The following is a 17,771-nucleotide window of genomic DNA, read 5'->3' as shown; positions in this document are numbered from 1 at the left end:
TACAACATAGTAGATCTGTTGTAAACAAGTTCTTGTTGAGCTGTCTTCATAAATAATTAAATTCTACCCAATTTACACCATTAACCATTACTACACTACCACCTTACATTCATTAACCCTTATCGTCGAGTGGCCGTTGGGCCTTGATAAGTGGTGCCTCCCAAGTTAAAAAAAAAAAAAAAAATATATATTTATTCTGATGATTGGTGATGGTAGAAATTGAGTAGGATTTGATTATTTAAAAGAACGACTCAATAGAACTTGTTTACATTGGACTTGAAAACAATCATGTTGTAGTCAACTAGGAAGCAGCCATGCTGTATTGTGTTCTACAGACAGGCAGTTCTAGGAAGGAAACTTTGCTCATGGAATTTTTGTTTAGTTTTTAATAAAGTAAGTTTTTTCTTAAAAATTTAATTCTCCATTTCAAATTATTTTTTAACTTACATGATTTTGACTGTTTTGTTTTTTAGCTTGTTTTTGTGTTTTTTTTTTTTGTTTTGTTAGTTTTTTGTTTTGTTAGTTTTGTTTTGCTTGTTTTTGTTCATTTTTTTGTTTTTCTGTTGCCTTTTTGTTTGTTTTGCTTTTTGTTTTCTTTTTGTTATTTTTTTCTGCAGTTTATTTTTATTTTTTTTGTTTTTTTTTTTTTTTTCAAAGAAAAAAAAAAAAAATTATTTTTGTAAGCCTATAAATAATTTTTCTTTTCCTTGTTTTGTAGGCCAGAATTTAGTTTTCATGATCATATACAAGATGTCGATACTCAAGTTGGGAAAAAGCAAATCCTGAAGAGGAATGGCAGTTTGGAAGAAGTAAAAAAATATTTTCTTTGTTTTTATTCAATTTGAAAGTTTATGAAAACATCATTTGCAACAAATATTCTTTTTTATTTTTTTCGCTTATAAAAAATACAGATTAAAAAATTATGCTCCCCACTATTTTTTTTTTTTTTTTTTTTTTTTCAGTGTTATGTACTAATTTGGAAAGAAAATGTTGACTCATTTTCAAAGGAATCTATTATATAAAGTAAAGTTGTGTGTGTGCACAGCTAGAGAGGAATGAGCTGGGCAGAGGAGAAAGAGGGGGTTTGGGGAGAGGAGAAAGAGGGGGTTTGGGGAGAAGGAGAAGTAAAACTGGAAAAGAGGAGATATGGATAAAGAGAAATGAAAAAGTATAGAGATAGAAGTGTTAATAGAAATTTGGGTTAAGTCCAAAAATTCAGTTTTCAACATTAAGACACTGGAAATGGACTCGGTTTACCTAAATATGGAACAGAAGTCACTAAGCTTGAAACGAAATACGAAACCATATGGATATATTTCTTGTTTTATCAAGAAATAATAGAACAAAAAATAAACTTTTACATTTCTGTGAATATTTTTTTAATATTTTATTTCAAAAACGTAATTTAAACTTTCATAGTTTACATTTCTATAAATAATTTTCTAAATATTTAAAATATATTCATATGGAAATTTTAAATTTTCATAGATTTTATTACATTTTTTTTGTCAAAAATAATCTAATATTTAATGTGTATGTCTGCCAAAAACTTTCGCCAGACGCGACGGATCCTGACGAGATCCGTATCATTTTGAAGCTCAACGTCTCTGGCAACAAATATCGAAAAATTGGCCAAAAACATTAATTCTTTCAGCCTGAACTGAGTAGTTTTCTACAAGGAGTGGGGGGGGGGGGCTTTTTTCGTTAACATTTTCGCAAGTCATCGTTTCTATTTGATATATTAGCCTTAATTCCAATGGACGCATCAGCTAAAATGTTAGGTTTTTTTAAGCTCTATTTTCTCCTTCGCATTAAGGGTTCAAGTCCGCCCACCTACTACTTCTACTTTTTTTTTAATACCTCTCTCCACTCGAGCTGCCTACTGTTGTATTGAACCTCAATTAATCTATTATATAAAAGGCAAAATGTGTGTGTGTGTTTGTATGTCCGCCAAAAACTTTCAACAGACACGTCAGACCATAACAAAATTGGTATCATTTTAAAGCTCAATGTGTTGGCCGACAAATATAAAAAAATTGGCCAAAAACGTTAATTCTTTCACTGTCAAGTGGGGCATTTTTTACAAGGAGGGGTCACTTTTTTCATTGACATTTTTGTTAGTCATTCAAACCCTGCGTCAACAAAGTCTCATAAAAGACATTATTTCAACCACCCGTGACATCACAATCGTGGTGGGTGCATCGATAAGACCGTTAGCTTTTTTTTTTTCACCTGTTTTTCTTCCAGCGCATTATGGGTCATTCCTACCTTTTTTTTTTTTTTTTTTCTCTCTCTCAACCAACACCCCTACCACACACCTCGACACACCTGGGCAATGCTAGCACCCAGGCTGGTGTATCAGAAAACAAAGTAGCTAACACAAGTGTTAAAAAGAAAAACTATTTATAGAAATATAAAAAATGAAAGTTTGTTTTTAATTGTTTCACGATAACACAACAAACGTTAACTTAAATAATTTTTTGAAATAAATTATTTTCATATGATTTTGTATTTTGTTTCATGTTTAGTGCCTTCCGTTCCATATTTAGGTAGACCGAGTCCACTTTAGGCATCTTAACTTTGAATGCTGAATTTTTTGACTTAATCAAAATTTGTTACTGCTAGTCTATTATATAAAAAGCAATTTATCTGTGTGTGTGTGTGTGTGTGCATTCAGCTAAAAAGCAAAAACTACGAAACAAAGTTGGTATATTCTTGATCGATTCGTGATGAATAATGTCTAAAATTTAGAAAAAAATATTTATTCTTTGAACCTAAACTAGTATACATATGGGGAGAGGCTTTTAAAGGGAAGTAACTCAATTTTTTTTATCAAGGAAATACTTTTATGCCAACTCATTCCTCAAATAATATATATAAAGGAGAATCATGTTTGTGTGATATAAAATTTTATGAGTAACCAAAGAACAACTGTCATGGCTGCCACCGAGAAAACAATCTAAAAAAAGAACAAAACAAGGGATATAACTTAAAAGTAATTCAAACTTATAAAATTTATGTTGTAATGCCTACAAATGCCCATTAATAGCTTAAAAATTATTTTTATAAAAATAAAACTACATGACCACTTGACATAATTTTTGGAATATGATATTTTTGTTTTGTCATTGGTACGTACATCATAGATTGTCTTTTAATGAGGGGAATTTTGGACAAGAATCAACATTTTCTGTTTTGTTTCTATCATCTAATACGAACATTTACATCTGATGGCAAAGAGCACAAAAGCTGAAAAAAATAAAAATATGAATTGTTTAAGAAAATATATTGGTTTTATTGAATTTGTAAACTTATGAAAATTAAAGTATGTTGCATCTAAGAGAAACCCAAGGGGTTGAATCTTTTGCTGTTTAGGATCTGATTGTATTCTTCAAGCACCAGCTGAAGGTCAAAATCAGATGAGATAGAAAAAGATTATATTCCTCTGTATTTAGAAAAAAAGATGAATACAAGCAGTTTGTGTGTATGAAAAGAAATAAAGTATGAGTAGGTGGTCTTTGTTTGAGCATGGTGCACGTGGTTCCTGATCCTGTTAGACCACCATCCTTTCGGGTAAGTCTAGCCTCTTAGTCAAGGAAATGAGTTATTTTACTCTGGTAGTAGAAACCCTCTAAGATGTGCCTCCTCTTCACATTCAATTTTTTGTCCTCGGCCTCCCCCAAATTGTATTTATCTTGGAAAGACATTATCCATTCACCAAACTCCATCACATCATTTTCTTTATTTACTACTACTTAGATCCCACTCCCATTTAGAGTCATTTCGGTTGTGGACAAACCAGAAACTGGTGACTGATCTATTATTAGAAAGGGTTGGGAGGGTCTTACTAACCAATTTTTTATCTTTTTTTTTTTTTTTTTTTTTTTCTCTCCACTCCCCATTTTATTCCAGTGAAATGTTTGTATCCAAACAGATTTATGAAAAAGTAGTGCTAGTACTGTATAAGCACAGAATTATATAATTAACATATCACTGACAATTTACCTTCACAAATTAAAGAGTTCCGTTTGAAATTCTGTTTAGGTTTGACGTAAAGATTCTCCAGTTCGACGTAAAATAAAAATCAAAGTGAGAATTAGTTCAAAGAATACAAATTATCAATCCTCATCTTAAAATTCCAAAATATAATGGATATAAGCTTAAAAGGGAAAGGTAATTTGTTTGAAGCATTGCTGGTAAATAAATATGTACATGCTTAAGAAGGCTGTTAGCAATGTAGAACACCGGGGTGTTGAAGTGACATTGGTTATATTAAACAGTAAGTTCATATTTACTGATTTTTTTTGCAAAATTAAATAGATATACAGATGGAGCGATAAATTGTCATCCTAAAGAAAACAACAATGCAGTTTATTTTAAAACTTTTATTAAAAAAATCAATTCACGTAACTTGATTATGTAGTAGAGCTGACATCTATTCAATGTAGCCGCCTTCAGCCTCAATCACTGCTTTGATGTGGATCCGGAACTGGAAGCATGCATTTTACACAAGCGCCAGTGTGAACTAGGTGAATACTCGGCAGATGACAGCAATCAGGCTGGCTTTGGTGTTGTGGGAGGTCATGTTGGTGATGTTCTCAATGTATGATCAAACAAAGTAATCCAGTGGATTTAAGTGGGGAGGGCAGTGAGAGAAGGGTACAAAGTCATAGCACTCCTTCTGAAGCCAAGCTTAGGTCTCTTTGGACTTGTGGGCCAATGCCGAGTCCTGCTGCCACACCCAGGGTCTGCCAGCGGCCACCTGATTGCATCAGGGGATCACCACACCACCACACTCTTCAGCACATCCAGGTACACTTTATTGTTGACTTTCAAGCCGGCTTTGAATATGTGAGGTGGCATGATGTGGCCCTCACTTAAAACCACAATAAAGACCATGACCATTGTCAGAACATTTGTTGAGCTGTGCCCTCAAGCGTTGAATCATCCGTATTTGCATTTTGAGGGAGCTGGCAGTGGTCCTGTTGCCATAACTTTAATCATCAGAGAGCATGAGTTGTACAGCTGATATTGCTTGTTGAACATTGTGTCACTTTCAGACATGATAAAAGGCTTCTATCGCTTTTGTATTTGTACACAACTGGCCAACTAGTAGATGGTCTGCGACAAAAAAAGAAAACCGTTTTTCAGCAAACGGAAATGGAATCATGTCATCTTTTCTAGGAGGTAATTTTATCGTTCCACCCTGTGCAACGATCTTAATAAGATCTTTATTTGCTTTTGTTCATACATCACTACAACATCCCGATATTCTGCATTGCTAACAGCCTTCTTATTTACTTACATATTTGTATATGAGTTTATTTATTTATTATTGGATAGTGTTGGAAGTTATTGTCAGTGTTTGATAAAAAAAAAAAAAAAAACTTGCAAAGCTAATGATGAACCTTTAATACGTTTTTGTCTCCTATTATTAAATGCGCTCAATTAATAGGGACTCTTTTATACTATAACTTTCTACTGAAGTTCATTAAATCTTTTCACATTTGTTTGTTTCTTTTATTTATTTTTTTTGTACATTTTTTTTTCGAAAAAATTTATTTTATGAGTTTATTTTACACAAATAATGTCTGTCTTAACATATTTTGTGTTATTTTATTTTTATTTGTCTCTTTTCTTTGTCTTTATTTTTTATTTTTATTTATTTTTTTTTTTTTTCATCTTTAAATTTTGTTGCCAATGACAAATATTTTTCACTTTGAAAAACATCAAACTCGGCTTCATTTCAATAAATATCATCATTGTAGGTGCAGGCTTTTCTTGATACTTTTATTTTATTTTATTTTTTTTTAATTTCATTTATTTTTTATTTTATTTATTTTTTTATTTTTTCAGACAATTATTTAAAAGTTAATATTTTTATTATATACCGCTAAACATAAATCATTAAATTTTTTTGTATATTTAATTATTTATAATTTATAAAATGTTGAATTCTAATTTATAAAATACTTATTTCTACTATAAGTAATTTGTCAGAATATTAATTTTTTTGTAAACAACATAAGAAATTAAATGCTTAATAAAAATTAATATTAAATAAAGTTAATTCTCCTATTAGAATTATCTACTTAGAAGTTTGGAATTTTCTTAAAACATTTATAATTATTATTTGATAAATGAACTTATTTCATTTTTTTTTATTTTTTGTTATGTAAGTAAACATTCACTTTAATTCTTGCAAAAGATAATGTATCAAATATAAAATTGTTTTCTATTTTTGAGTTGTGGAATTTCATTATTTATCGTTTTCGAACTCAATTTCTCATTTTGGTCGTTTTTATCACATTTCAAACATTGTGTTTCGGCCTTCTTCTTCGACTAGAGTATTAGGTTTGCTGATTATCGTAGTTCCAATTCTGAGCAAAGATAGCAAGAGGATTTAACAAGTTAATCCGAATAATACGACAAGGCATGGGTTTGGTTAAAAATCCCACAATAATTTCTGATTTCGATAGATCTGAAGGTCAAAGGACAAAACGGACGAAACATTGTGATAACAGCCAAAATGAGAAACCGAAACCAAAACTTATAAATATTAACGAAAAATACAAACAACTAAAAAATACTCTACATTAGCTATGTTACCTGGCATCATCCAGGATTCTAATTTCTGTAAATTATGGCAATTACAGAAAACATTTTTTTATATTGTAATTTAAAATAATCAAATTTGTTTAGGGACAAAATCAGAGTAAAAATATGTATTACCCAGAAGGGGGTTGAACTCTCAATCTCTGTAAATCCAGTTTGCTAATCAATTGAGCCACCTCAGCAATTAGGAAAGTACATCGCTATTATTTACATAAACTGCGAACAGGCAGCTTTGTTTCTTCCTTCCCTCTCTTTCTCTGTCTTATCCCCTCTATCTTTACAGTTAGTGAATATCAAAAATATTATTAAATTTGTCCTGAATATGGAGGTAAAAGCTCCTCTCCTATTTATGATTAAATAAAAATTGATCAGGATTAAATATTAAAGTTGATCAGAAATACAATTTTTTTTTAAATTTAAAAACATGGGCCAATACTTGTCTTATATGACTGTTAAAACAGATTTGATTTTGCATCTTGTATTAAAAAAAATCTATTAATCTGTATATAAAGTGAGGTATGTTTACATATTTATATAGAAATAGTATTCATTCCTAAACTAATTAACAAATCATTACAGCTATGTGTAAGGATGGGTAATTTAGTTTTAAGCAAAGGGGACAAAGAGAGGGGTGGAATTTAGATAATTCTGATTTTTGTAAAATTTTAATAAGTATTAAACATCAATTAATTAACATTCCCCAAATTTCAGTTTCTTTGAAGTATTTTAAGTGGTTTTGGAAGTGTAATATGAGCACAATCCTGATTTAAAATTAAAATATTTCAGATTTGCATGAAATTTGATGCATAGTAAGCATCAATTAAGCAAGATTCCTTGAATTACAACTTAACATCCCTTAAGCTTAAGCCTTAAATTTCAATACATTTTCTAGAATGACAATCATGTAATGGATTTTTATTAAAATTGGAATGAGGATTCTAGACATAAGGTTTATGATATTTATATCCTGATTGTAATTTTATAAAGAGATATATATTTATAAATATAAAATTTTACCCTGGGATTAATTTAAATAAATAAAATAATCAAATAATTCATATAGTAATGGATTTTGATCAAAATTGGAATAAGGATTCTAGACATAAGGTTTAGTGCTATCATATCTTGATTTTTCACCTTTGGAAGGGGGCATTAAAATGGTGCAAAACTGTTAAGTAATGGTGTTGCTATTCTAGTTTTATATAAAAAAGACTTGAAACATTAACTTTTTTCAAAATTCAAGTGAATTTTACTTAACCTTCAAAAAATAATTTTTATGAATAAAGATGAATTATTTTTTTTTATATACAAAAAAGTCGATGCTTATTGTGAATTTGTTAATATTTTAATCTAAACAAAAAAAAAAGTCAGACTTTTTTAAACAACAAATGCTTGCATATATTTTTAAGGTTGCATTTGAACATAACCAGCGAATTGAATCACTCGGTTATCTTAGCCGTTCCTTCAATAAAATTTCCAACTTAGGGTTTCTACTTTTCTCATAGAATCTAAATATATTTTCAGACCCACACTATGGAGAAACCTCATCTGTCAAGAAGTTCGAGAACTAAATCTTTAGAAGAAAGATTACAGGAATACAATGAAACACGAGCACGGATATTTAAAGTAAATATGTTTAACGTCTTTACAAAAAATTAACTTCCCAATTATGATCCTCTCCCAAATAAACTTTAAATAATCTTAAGCTAATAAAAAAAATGGCTTCATTTTAGCAAATAGTCTGCGAAAATCTTCATTTCAGTTAATGTTCATTGATAGGAATCCTGTTAGAACGTTAATCGGGGTAAAATGGTAAACTAGGTAGTGTGTAGACACGGTGGTCTAGGAAGAAAATGGTAGCTGATTTCTTAGAATGTGTCCAACAAGTCTTGTAACTGATGTTTATGACAAGGATTTCATGTGGACTGAAGAAATAACAATATTTCAACTTGTCATAATACTATCTGACAATTTCCAAAGGATTGCCAAGCGTTGGTTATTATCCGATTCTTGGAGGTGTGAAATCTGTAATATACCATGCGTCTTGAACCATTATTCGCAGTTGATGGTTGGAAATGGAAATGTTCAAAAGATGGATTTCGCTGTTCAATATGAAAAAATTTTTTTTACTTTCTTTTTTTTTCTTTTTTTCCTTTTTTCCTTTGTTTTTAAATTTTTTCGAGCAAAGCAAACTTCTCTTTATGAACAATTATTTTTATAATTTATATGTGGTGTGAGGATTTCTTTCAGTTTTTCCATAAAACTTGGAACTCTAGCCATTTTCTTTCTAGGTCGTTGTGTCTGCACATAACAATATTTTTTTTTTCTTTTATTGATATTAAATAAGTGTCTAAAAATATGTTCATTGTATTCTGATAGAATCAGATATGTTAACAAATTGATATTAAATAATTGCCTAAAAATGTTAAATTGATATTAAATAATGTTAACAAATCGATATTAAAACTTAAATTTTCATTCCGATGCACAACCTGTGACAACATTTTGTTGACAGAAAAAAAAGTCCTCACAATTGAACCTTTCTTTTTCTGCATCTACAATATTTTCTAAGCAAAGCAAACTTTTCCTTACATACAATTATTTTTAGAATTTAAATGTGAAGCAAAGATTCCTTTCAGTTTCAATCTTTACATAAAACTCAAACTCTGCAAACTTACAAAACAGCAACACATTGACTTTTTTTTTTAATTTTCACGGCACACCTATCACAAAAAATAAATATTTTTCTACCCATAAAGCATTTTTATAATAAAACATTTGCAATGTTCTAGATAAGAATATATTAGAGAAGTTTTATGCAATCCAACAATCGGTTCAATTCTTAATTTTAAATTATAAATGATGATTCTTTAAAAATTGTTTTTACAGTTCAAACCACTAACAAGAGAGAGAATACATTCATTTGGAAGATAATTTATTCTGCTACTGCATAAAGTTAGATTATCATGAAATTTATATTTTTGTCTTTCAACTTTTATATTTAGGAATCATTTTAGCAACAAAATCAGGTGTAAATTATTCAGCTCTATCGCTTAGAAGTGTTTATATACATCCTAGATAATAATATCTACGATTTGGGAACACAGGTCGCGTCTAGATTTATTTACGTCGATTTTTACAAAATTCTTGCTATTTCAGCCCGTCTTGTGTTCGTTCAGCTTTTTCGTATAAAACCGAAACTAATTCAAAGCTAAGAATTGTTCCCGGCAATCGCACCAGGGGAACGTCCAGTAGCAGTCAGCTTTGATCAATGTGGGGGTAAACTCCTTATATCAGACAATTGCTATTCAATCTGGATAATCTCCTTTTTATGGGGAGCTGCCCCCCCTTCCCCCAACATCTTGGGGAAACAACCAGCCAAAGTTGGGTAAACAAACCCAAAAGCTGTCCCGCAGTAAAAGTAGCAGAGTTAACTTTTATTGCGGACACATGTCAATTCTATTTTTAATACTTAAATAAATTCAAACGTGTTTCAGTTGCTCTTTGTTGGCCAAGCGGGTAACGTGTCAGGTTTTTTGCACACTTTCTTTTCCACCTTTGCCTCAAGGTTTCGGGTTCGATCCTAACTACTTACCAAAACTGTTTTTTTTTTAAGCCCCCTCCCCCAACACAAACACCCTGGCAACGATTGTTCTAAAGAAGTTTTAACATTGTTTTTATATGTATATATATATATATATATATATATATATAAATATATATAATAATTTAACAGGGTTCTTACTTCGCTTATTCTTTTGTTTTGATTCCCCCCGCCCAGCATGCACACCTCTAAACACCCGGGCAACATCTGGTATCCCCACTAGTCTATAATATAAATCTCACCTGTCTGTTTAAATATAGGTATGTATGTTTGTATGTCTATCTAAAACTTTTGAGAGTATCGTTTTGAAGCTTGACCCTTTGGATGATAAATATCAAAAAATTGGCTAAAAACAATTATTCCTTTACCCTGCTTTTTTGGGCAATATTTTTGAAAGTCATCCCCTCTTTTTGATTGACTAGCCTTAATTTAAACATTTCATCACTTCCGGTTTGGCAACGGACGCAACAGCAAAGATGTCATTTTTTTGTTTTTTTTCACATTCTTTTCCTCCTTTGCGGTACGGGTTCGAGCCTGCCTGCCTACTAATTTTTTTTTTTTTTTCCCCGACACACATCCAAACACCCAGGCAACACCAGCACCCAGGCTAGTTATTAAATAAAATTTAATTAAATGGCTTTGTAGCTATTATCTTTTCATGGCACACCAGTAATCATTCCATGTCACTGTTTTGAAAGCTGGGAGGGCAGTGAGTTGCCATTTAGTTGCAATTACTCCCAGGTCTATATACAGCATAATCACGTTGACACACCAGTTCCTGTTAGATCACCGAAGTTAAGCAACGTTGAGCCTGGTTATTACTAAAATGGGTAACCAATTTGGGAATTCCAGGCACTTTATGTAGGAGGACATCAATACCTCCCTGCAAAAACCTAATGTCATCATCTCCCCTAATGGGGATATACATGCGACTGGGGACCGCTTGTGAATTTCATACTCCCATGAAACTTCCTCCTTTGGAGGAAGCTGGTTAAACCCACATAGTTAGTGCCGACTGACACACACCCAGGTCTACTCTCACTCAGAGTGATCGTACCTGTCATGGGCTTGATATGAAACTGCATCAAGTGATAGCTACATAACATCATAAATAAATTTATATTTAGAAATACACAAATAAAAAATATGATGGTTCAAAATAAATTAACAGGAAAACTTTTTGATATATTTATCAGGCAAAAGTAGATATCTACCCCAAAAATTATGGAAAATTATCGATTAGAATTGTAAGAAAAAATATAAATTAGTTGTATATTTCCGATTTTCCATTGACATAAATGCATTGTACAGTGGAGAATCAAGTGTTTGCAAATTGTATAAATTGATAAATTTATGTGTCAATATTTTCCAATATAATAACTATGTTACTCACTGTTTGATATGCAAATATATGGAGTAAATTCATAGAAACGGAAACCAAATAATCATATTCTGGGGGGGGGGGCCTTTAAATGATTTCAGGAAGGAATATAGGACAAAAGAGTTTGTAAGCACTCGTTTATCCGCAATAAATACCATTTTTAAACATAATATAATTCGAAAAATTGTGTCATCATGATTATAGTACCATATATTGATAACATATTACAAGAAAACAACAGTTATTACTCAAATAGCAATTAACAGAACAATACGAATTTATGAAACTATTTAACCCTTTATTCGCTTTCCTCCATTTTTAATTAAATCAATCAGCCTCCTATCAACAGAGGATGTTAATGTATGCACTTGCTGAGGTGTGATTTCAGAAGATACCTTCTTGATTCTCTCCCAAATGTCTTTTTTACTATGGAATTGATGCTCGTTTTCATAAACCTTCCTCTTCAAATCCGGGCTCTGAGGTGGCCAGTCCATCAGACGTTCACCAGAGATCCCCTTGTCTGAAAGCCAAGCTTTTGTGAACCGAGAAGCATGGCTTGGGGCATTGTCTTGTTGGATAATTAGATTCTGGTTGAGAGCATCATTTTGTGAATTCAACCAGGGCAATAAATTTGCTTCCAAAAACTTGCAGTAGTTCACAGAATTAATTTTGACACAGTCAGGGACAAGAAAAGGACCAACAATCTCACTTCCAATAATATCAGCCCAAATCATCACTCCTCCTGCTCCTCCTCCTCCCTGTTGACGTCTGAATCGCAAGCGTGGGCTATTGCCTTTAAGAAGCCATCCCTTGGCCCAACTGTCGGGGCTTGCTCTGGCCTCGTCAGTCTAGAGAACATTTTGAAAATTGGTTTTCAAATATTTAGTGGCCCATGCTAGTCGCTTCTGACAGTTTATATTACTCAAAGGAGGACATTTTGTCTGTTCTCTGGTCGGCTATCTGTTTCAAAATCCGATTTCGGGTCCTTTTAGAGATGCCAGACACTCCTGCATGGTCGAAAATAGCTTTGCCTGTGCTGTGTGGGTTTGCTAGCAAACTCTTGATTTTTCTAATATCTCGTGGTGAAGTCACCTTTGGTCTGCCACTTTTATGCTTTTTTCTTCCATCTTTGCCGTCAATGACGAAACGTTTCACAGTTCGATGATCTTGTTTCAAAATTTTCGAAATTTCCAATGTAGACTTCTTTGCAGCAAGAAATGTAACAATTTCACCTTTCTCCCTATCTGTCAATATCTTTCCTTTAGCCATTATCAATAAATTAAGATTACCTGCATAAACTTTTGGCTCACCTGAAAAGTGGAAAATGTCGAACTATTTTTAAATTCTGGCTTTTTTTGTAAAATGTAGTAATGGAACGAACCAGAATGGCAAGCAGCAAATGATGGAAGAGTCCAAAATGAAAAATAAAGCAAAATTAATAAAGAAATTGAGAAAAAATAGGTCTGCAAACTCTTTTGACCCCCACTGTATGTCTTTAAAAGGAAGACAGGGGAGATAAATCATTAAATGCGGTCATGCCAAGGTGTTTGATTTCATTTGTACAATATTATCTACCTATTAAATTATCAATTAAAACCTAATTTTTTTAACACAACGAACTTTCCTTATGAACAATTATCTTTATAATTTATACATGGAGTAAGGATACCGTGGTGAAAATTATCATTTAATTGAAAATAAAAATCAGTTTTATCATATAATACCGCTTGCTTCTCTATTCACATATTCTTTTTTTTTACTTCTTAAAAAGGGAGATAATTCATTAAATGTATTGGTTTCAATGGAAAGTCAAAAATAAAACGGATTTAAATTTTGGTGCTTGTCGACAAATCGATTTTTTTTTAATTGTATCATTTTTAAGCAAAAACAATGTTATGAACTTAATTGTCATGTTGAAAATAGTAATATATCCAAAAATTACGAAAATGCATAGAGTAGAACAACTGCTATTGTGTTTTTAGTAAAAAAAAAAAAAAAGTCAATCACTGTTATGGACAACATATATTGCAACCATGACACAAGTAACCTAAAATATTCCATTCGGAGTTATGTCCCTTGCTTTCAAACTCCTATCGTCTACTCTAAGAAAAATGCAATTTTACCCAATTTTCCGTAAAAATTACTTTTATCTATAAACAGCTTTTTTTCAGTGATTTTTTTTTTTTCGTAATTTTTGGATATATTATTTTCAGCATAACAATTAAGTAAATAATATTGTTTTTTCTTAAAATGACATTTTTTTTTAAACTTGATCTGTCGACTGTATCTAAAGAAGCACCTAAATTTTTTATTAAAATTCTGCTCAATTTTTTTTTAATTTTGATATAAATTTTTTTTTAATTTTTTGATAGAACATTTTTTTTAATTTTTAGTATAAATTTTTTTTTTTAACTTTTGATAGAAATTTTTTTAATTTTTGATATAAATACCAACTTTTGCCTGATATTTAAGTATATCAAAGTGTTTTATTTCTGAATTGTTGAGATGAGGGTTGATAATTTAGATTATTCCAACTACTGTTCTCATCTTGAGTGTTATTTTCACAACATCTTGGTCACAAGGAGTCATAGTATAATGGATAAAGTACTTGGTAAAATTCAGTTGTAAGTTACTTTTCTGAAGGTTGAAGGTTCAATCCTCAGTGCGAGCGACATTCAAAATACTAGGGATTTCTACCCAGTCATGGCTGATGAAACAAGAGTATGCTACTCTCATGGATTTGAATAAAAATGATTCTATGCAGATTGCGGAGTTCCACAGAAAGACTCCCAAGTTCAACAAGATACATTTAAAGAAGGTTGGAAGTTGCATCGGCTAAAACATGAAAATAGCACTAAGAACAGTAGTCGAAATGATACACATTATCAAATTTTTTTCCTGTTAATTGATTTTGAACCGTCATATTTGACCTGTGTATATCTAACTACCAGCACCAAAACTTCTCCTTCAACCAGTTTTCAGTATTTAAAATGCTGCGAATGCCCTGGATTCCCAGGTTGACAACATCAGGTAATGTCTCATGCCTGCCATCGACGCAATCCGTTTCAAAGAAATGCCATCATGTTGTCATAGCACTACTTCTGCACTCAAATTATGCCATCCTCATTCTACCATATTCTTTAGTGTCATCTTCATTCTACCATATTCTTTAGTGTCATCCTCATTCTACCATATTCTTTAGTGCCATCCTCATTCTACCATATTCTTTAGTGTGTCGGATATCAAAATGCATTATGAAGTTGATATAAGAGGTGGCACCTCACGTGTGGCTGAACCACCTGAGACGGCGAACGTGCAAGTCATCTGTAACCTTAGCAATACTCACTTTTTGATAAAGCAGAATTGATGGGATGTTATTTTTTTTTTTTTCCGTATGCATCCATGCATCCATCTGATCACAGCATAATCATTACACGCAATCATGTTTCATTGCTGTGAAAGACGCAGAGCAAACATAAATTGAAAAGAGTTTGTTTCTGTTTAAAGCAAAATCCGTGAATAAGCATTTAAAGCATATCATCTATGAAAATAACCCAATTCAACATTCACCGAAACTCGAAAGCAGTTGACATATCATAAAACGATACAAGAACATCTCAAAATATAACTTTAACAATATAATTGGATCAAACATTAATTAACCTGAAACGGGTTCATATGCCTTAAAACAGCTATTTTTAAAATTTAAAAAAAAAAACAAATTGTTTACAAAAAAATCAGTTATTGTTAAAACAGCAAAAATAATAAAAATAAAGGTTGAAAGTAAAATGCAAGCAAAAAATTCTGTATTGATTTTATTCAATATGATTAAATAAGGAATCATTTCTAGTTAAAATCCATTTGGTATTATGCATGTAAACTTAACAAAAAACATGCTTGAAACGTGTGATCATTATGTGAATGAGTGAAATCACACATATGGTCAAATTTTGTTCCATCTTGTTTTGATTTTGCTTGCTCACATAATGCTGATACATTGCATGCATATTTTTCTCAAGTTTATACGCATAATACTAAATGAATTTTAACTCAAAATGATTCCTCATATAATAACAAAAACATAAAACCATTTATTCTTAATTCTTCAATATTTTTGAGTTTTTCAATTTTTGGAATTGACGATGTCACCATAGTTAAGTAAAATGTCTTAGTTAAACAAAATTAAATGGCTTTAGGCTTTCATCTTTTTGTAACACACCAGTAATCATTCTACGGCACACTAATTTGCCGTAACACAGAGGTTGGGAATTCAAACTACTATTTGCACAGCCGGTGTAACATCTGACGGTTTTTTAGTTGCATCTATTCAAAATTTGGGAACGTGTATAGAATTTTGAATTGAACTTTTTATTTAATCTGCGTAGGTAGAATGTTCTTGTTCCCTCAACCATTAATCCTGGGTATGACTTTAAAAGATGTTCAGTGGCGAGGGCCAATTTGGGAGATGTGGGGAATCTTGGAGTTGACTCTTAGTTACTATTGCTCCCAGTTCCACTTTGGCCCAGAGTGGTAATACCTGTTAAGGCATCTGGTGCTACCAGATCAGGTTGTCTGAAGATACTGGCTTTCTGGACAAAAATACACCAAACGTTGTATGCGAGTGTGGACCACCCTTGATACTTCCTCCTTTCAAGGAAGCTGGTTCAACCTGAATAGAGTGAATACCGTACAACAACAACAACATTAACCATGTTAGTCAATTTACACTTCTATTTAGTCCTGGAATGAGAGCAATCGATCCTTGTCGATTCAAAATCTCATCCAAGTTCCAGAGATCAACTAGAAGGTTTCACTAGCTAGAAGTGATGCACTGACAAAGGTTAGAAGTTATATTATAAAAAACATTACAAATATCACAACGGAGATAAGAATAGTATTATTTGGATTGCTTGGACTACCTTTCTTATCTTGGTTGTTAAGATGAGAATAGTAGTTCAAATAATTAAAATTATATGTATTATTAATGCTCATCTCGGAAAGACACAAGCATTATATATCAAATTGGTATGGACCCAAATTTATACAAAAATAGAAACGATTCGATGCTTTTTTCCGTTTCATAAGCACGACGCACATTTTGAATTCTAACAACTTTGTTGAAAAAAAGAACAAAAACATTCTTTCCATGATTCATCAATGCAATTGTTGCGATACACCTAAACAAGGTCAAAGGTTACATCAGACAAAATACTATCATGGGACAACATTTTTTGGTTTTAGTTAGGAGAACGCAAAATAAGGGCAGACAAATACAATTTCAGGAGCAAATTGAAAATCTCAGCTAATATCAGCAACAATACATTAACATGAAAGAAAACATTATCTGAATATTTATTGAAAGTTGTCAAAGTGTATCACTAAAAATTTATCGAATTGAAATTAAGAAAATAGAAGATATGTATTAATCCGCACCTCAAAAAATTCAGAAATCGGTGCATTTATATGAAAGTGGAAATGACTTGGTATTCTTTCTGTTTCATAATGAATATACTTAAAGAAGGTTAGAAATTATATCAACCAAAATATTATGAAAATTACATCCAAGATATGATTAGTAGTTTGAACAATCCAAATAATGTATATTACGAACCCCTATCTCCAACATTTAGAAACACGAAAATGGTAATTTAAATGATCTGAATTATATTCATTAAATTAAGGCTTTATATATAAAACATTCTTTCAGCATCAATGACCTGAAAAGGTTGATATGACATGAAGCAAATTAACCAAACGAAAATTTAGAATTTAAACGCAGTCATTTTAATTTTTAACAAAAATATTTCCGGTTCAGAAGTTGATTTTCATCTAATCAGTAATTTAAAATCTTTGGTTTGACCACCATTTAAAACTTGTTTTTTTTTTTTTTTTTTTTCCTTTTTTTTCGACCACCATTTAAAACTTGTTTTTTTTTTTTTTTTTCTTTTTTTTTTGACCACCATTTAAAACTTTGGTTTTTTTTTTTTTTGTTTTTTTTTTTCGACCACCATTTAAAACTTCGTTTTTTTGTTTGTTTGTTTTTTTTTTTCGACCACCATTTAAAACTTCGTTTTTTTTTTTTTTTTTTTTTTTTCCTTTTCATTTAAAAATATTTTTATTTATCTTTTTTTTACTTTTCATCTAATCAATAATTTAAAATCTTTGGTTCGA

General features: G+C 31.2%; 1 protein-coding gene across 2 annotated transcripts in view; it reads left to right on the top strand.

Moving 5' to 3' along the window:
• Positions 1–17,771, top strand: part of LOC145259767 (uncharacterized) — a 189,898-nt gene that overhangs the window by 109,302 nt on the left and 62,825 nt on the right. For both annotated transcript variants that reach the window (XM_080117508.1, XM_080117507.1), the window contains exons 10-11: positions 719–809; positions 8,140–8,241. In XM_080117508.1, the coding sequence (XP_079973634.1) occupies positions 719–809; positions 8,140–8,241 (193 nt within the window). The remainder of the gene's footprint in view (positions 1–718; positions 810–8,139; positions 8,242–17,771) is intronic.

The sequence above is a fragment of the Euprymna scolopes genome, chromosome 35 (assembly GCF_053919585.1).
Source record: "Euprymna scolopes isolate OS-2025 chromosome 35, ASM5391958v1, whole genome shotgun sequence".
Lineage (NCBI taxonomy): Eukaryota > Metazoa > Mollusca > Cephalopoda > Sepiida > Sepiolidae > Euprymna > Euprymna scolopes.
Note: the sequence above shows the minus strand (reverse complement) of the source record. Positions and strands in the feature narration are given on the sequence as shown.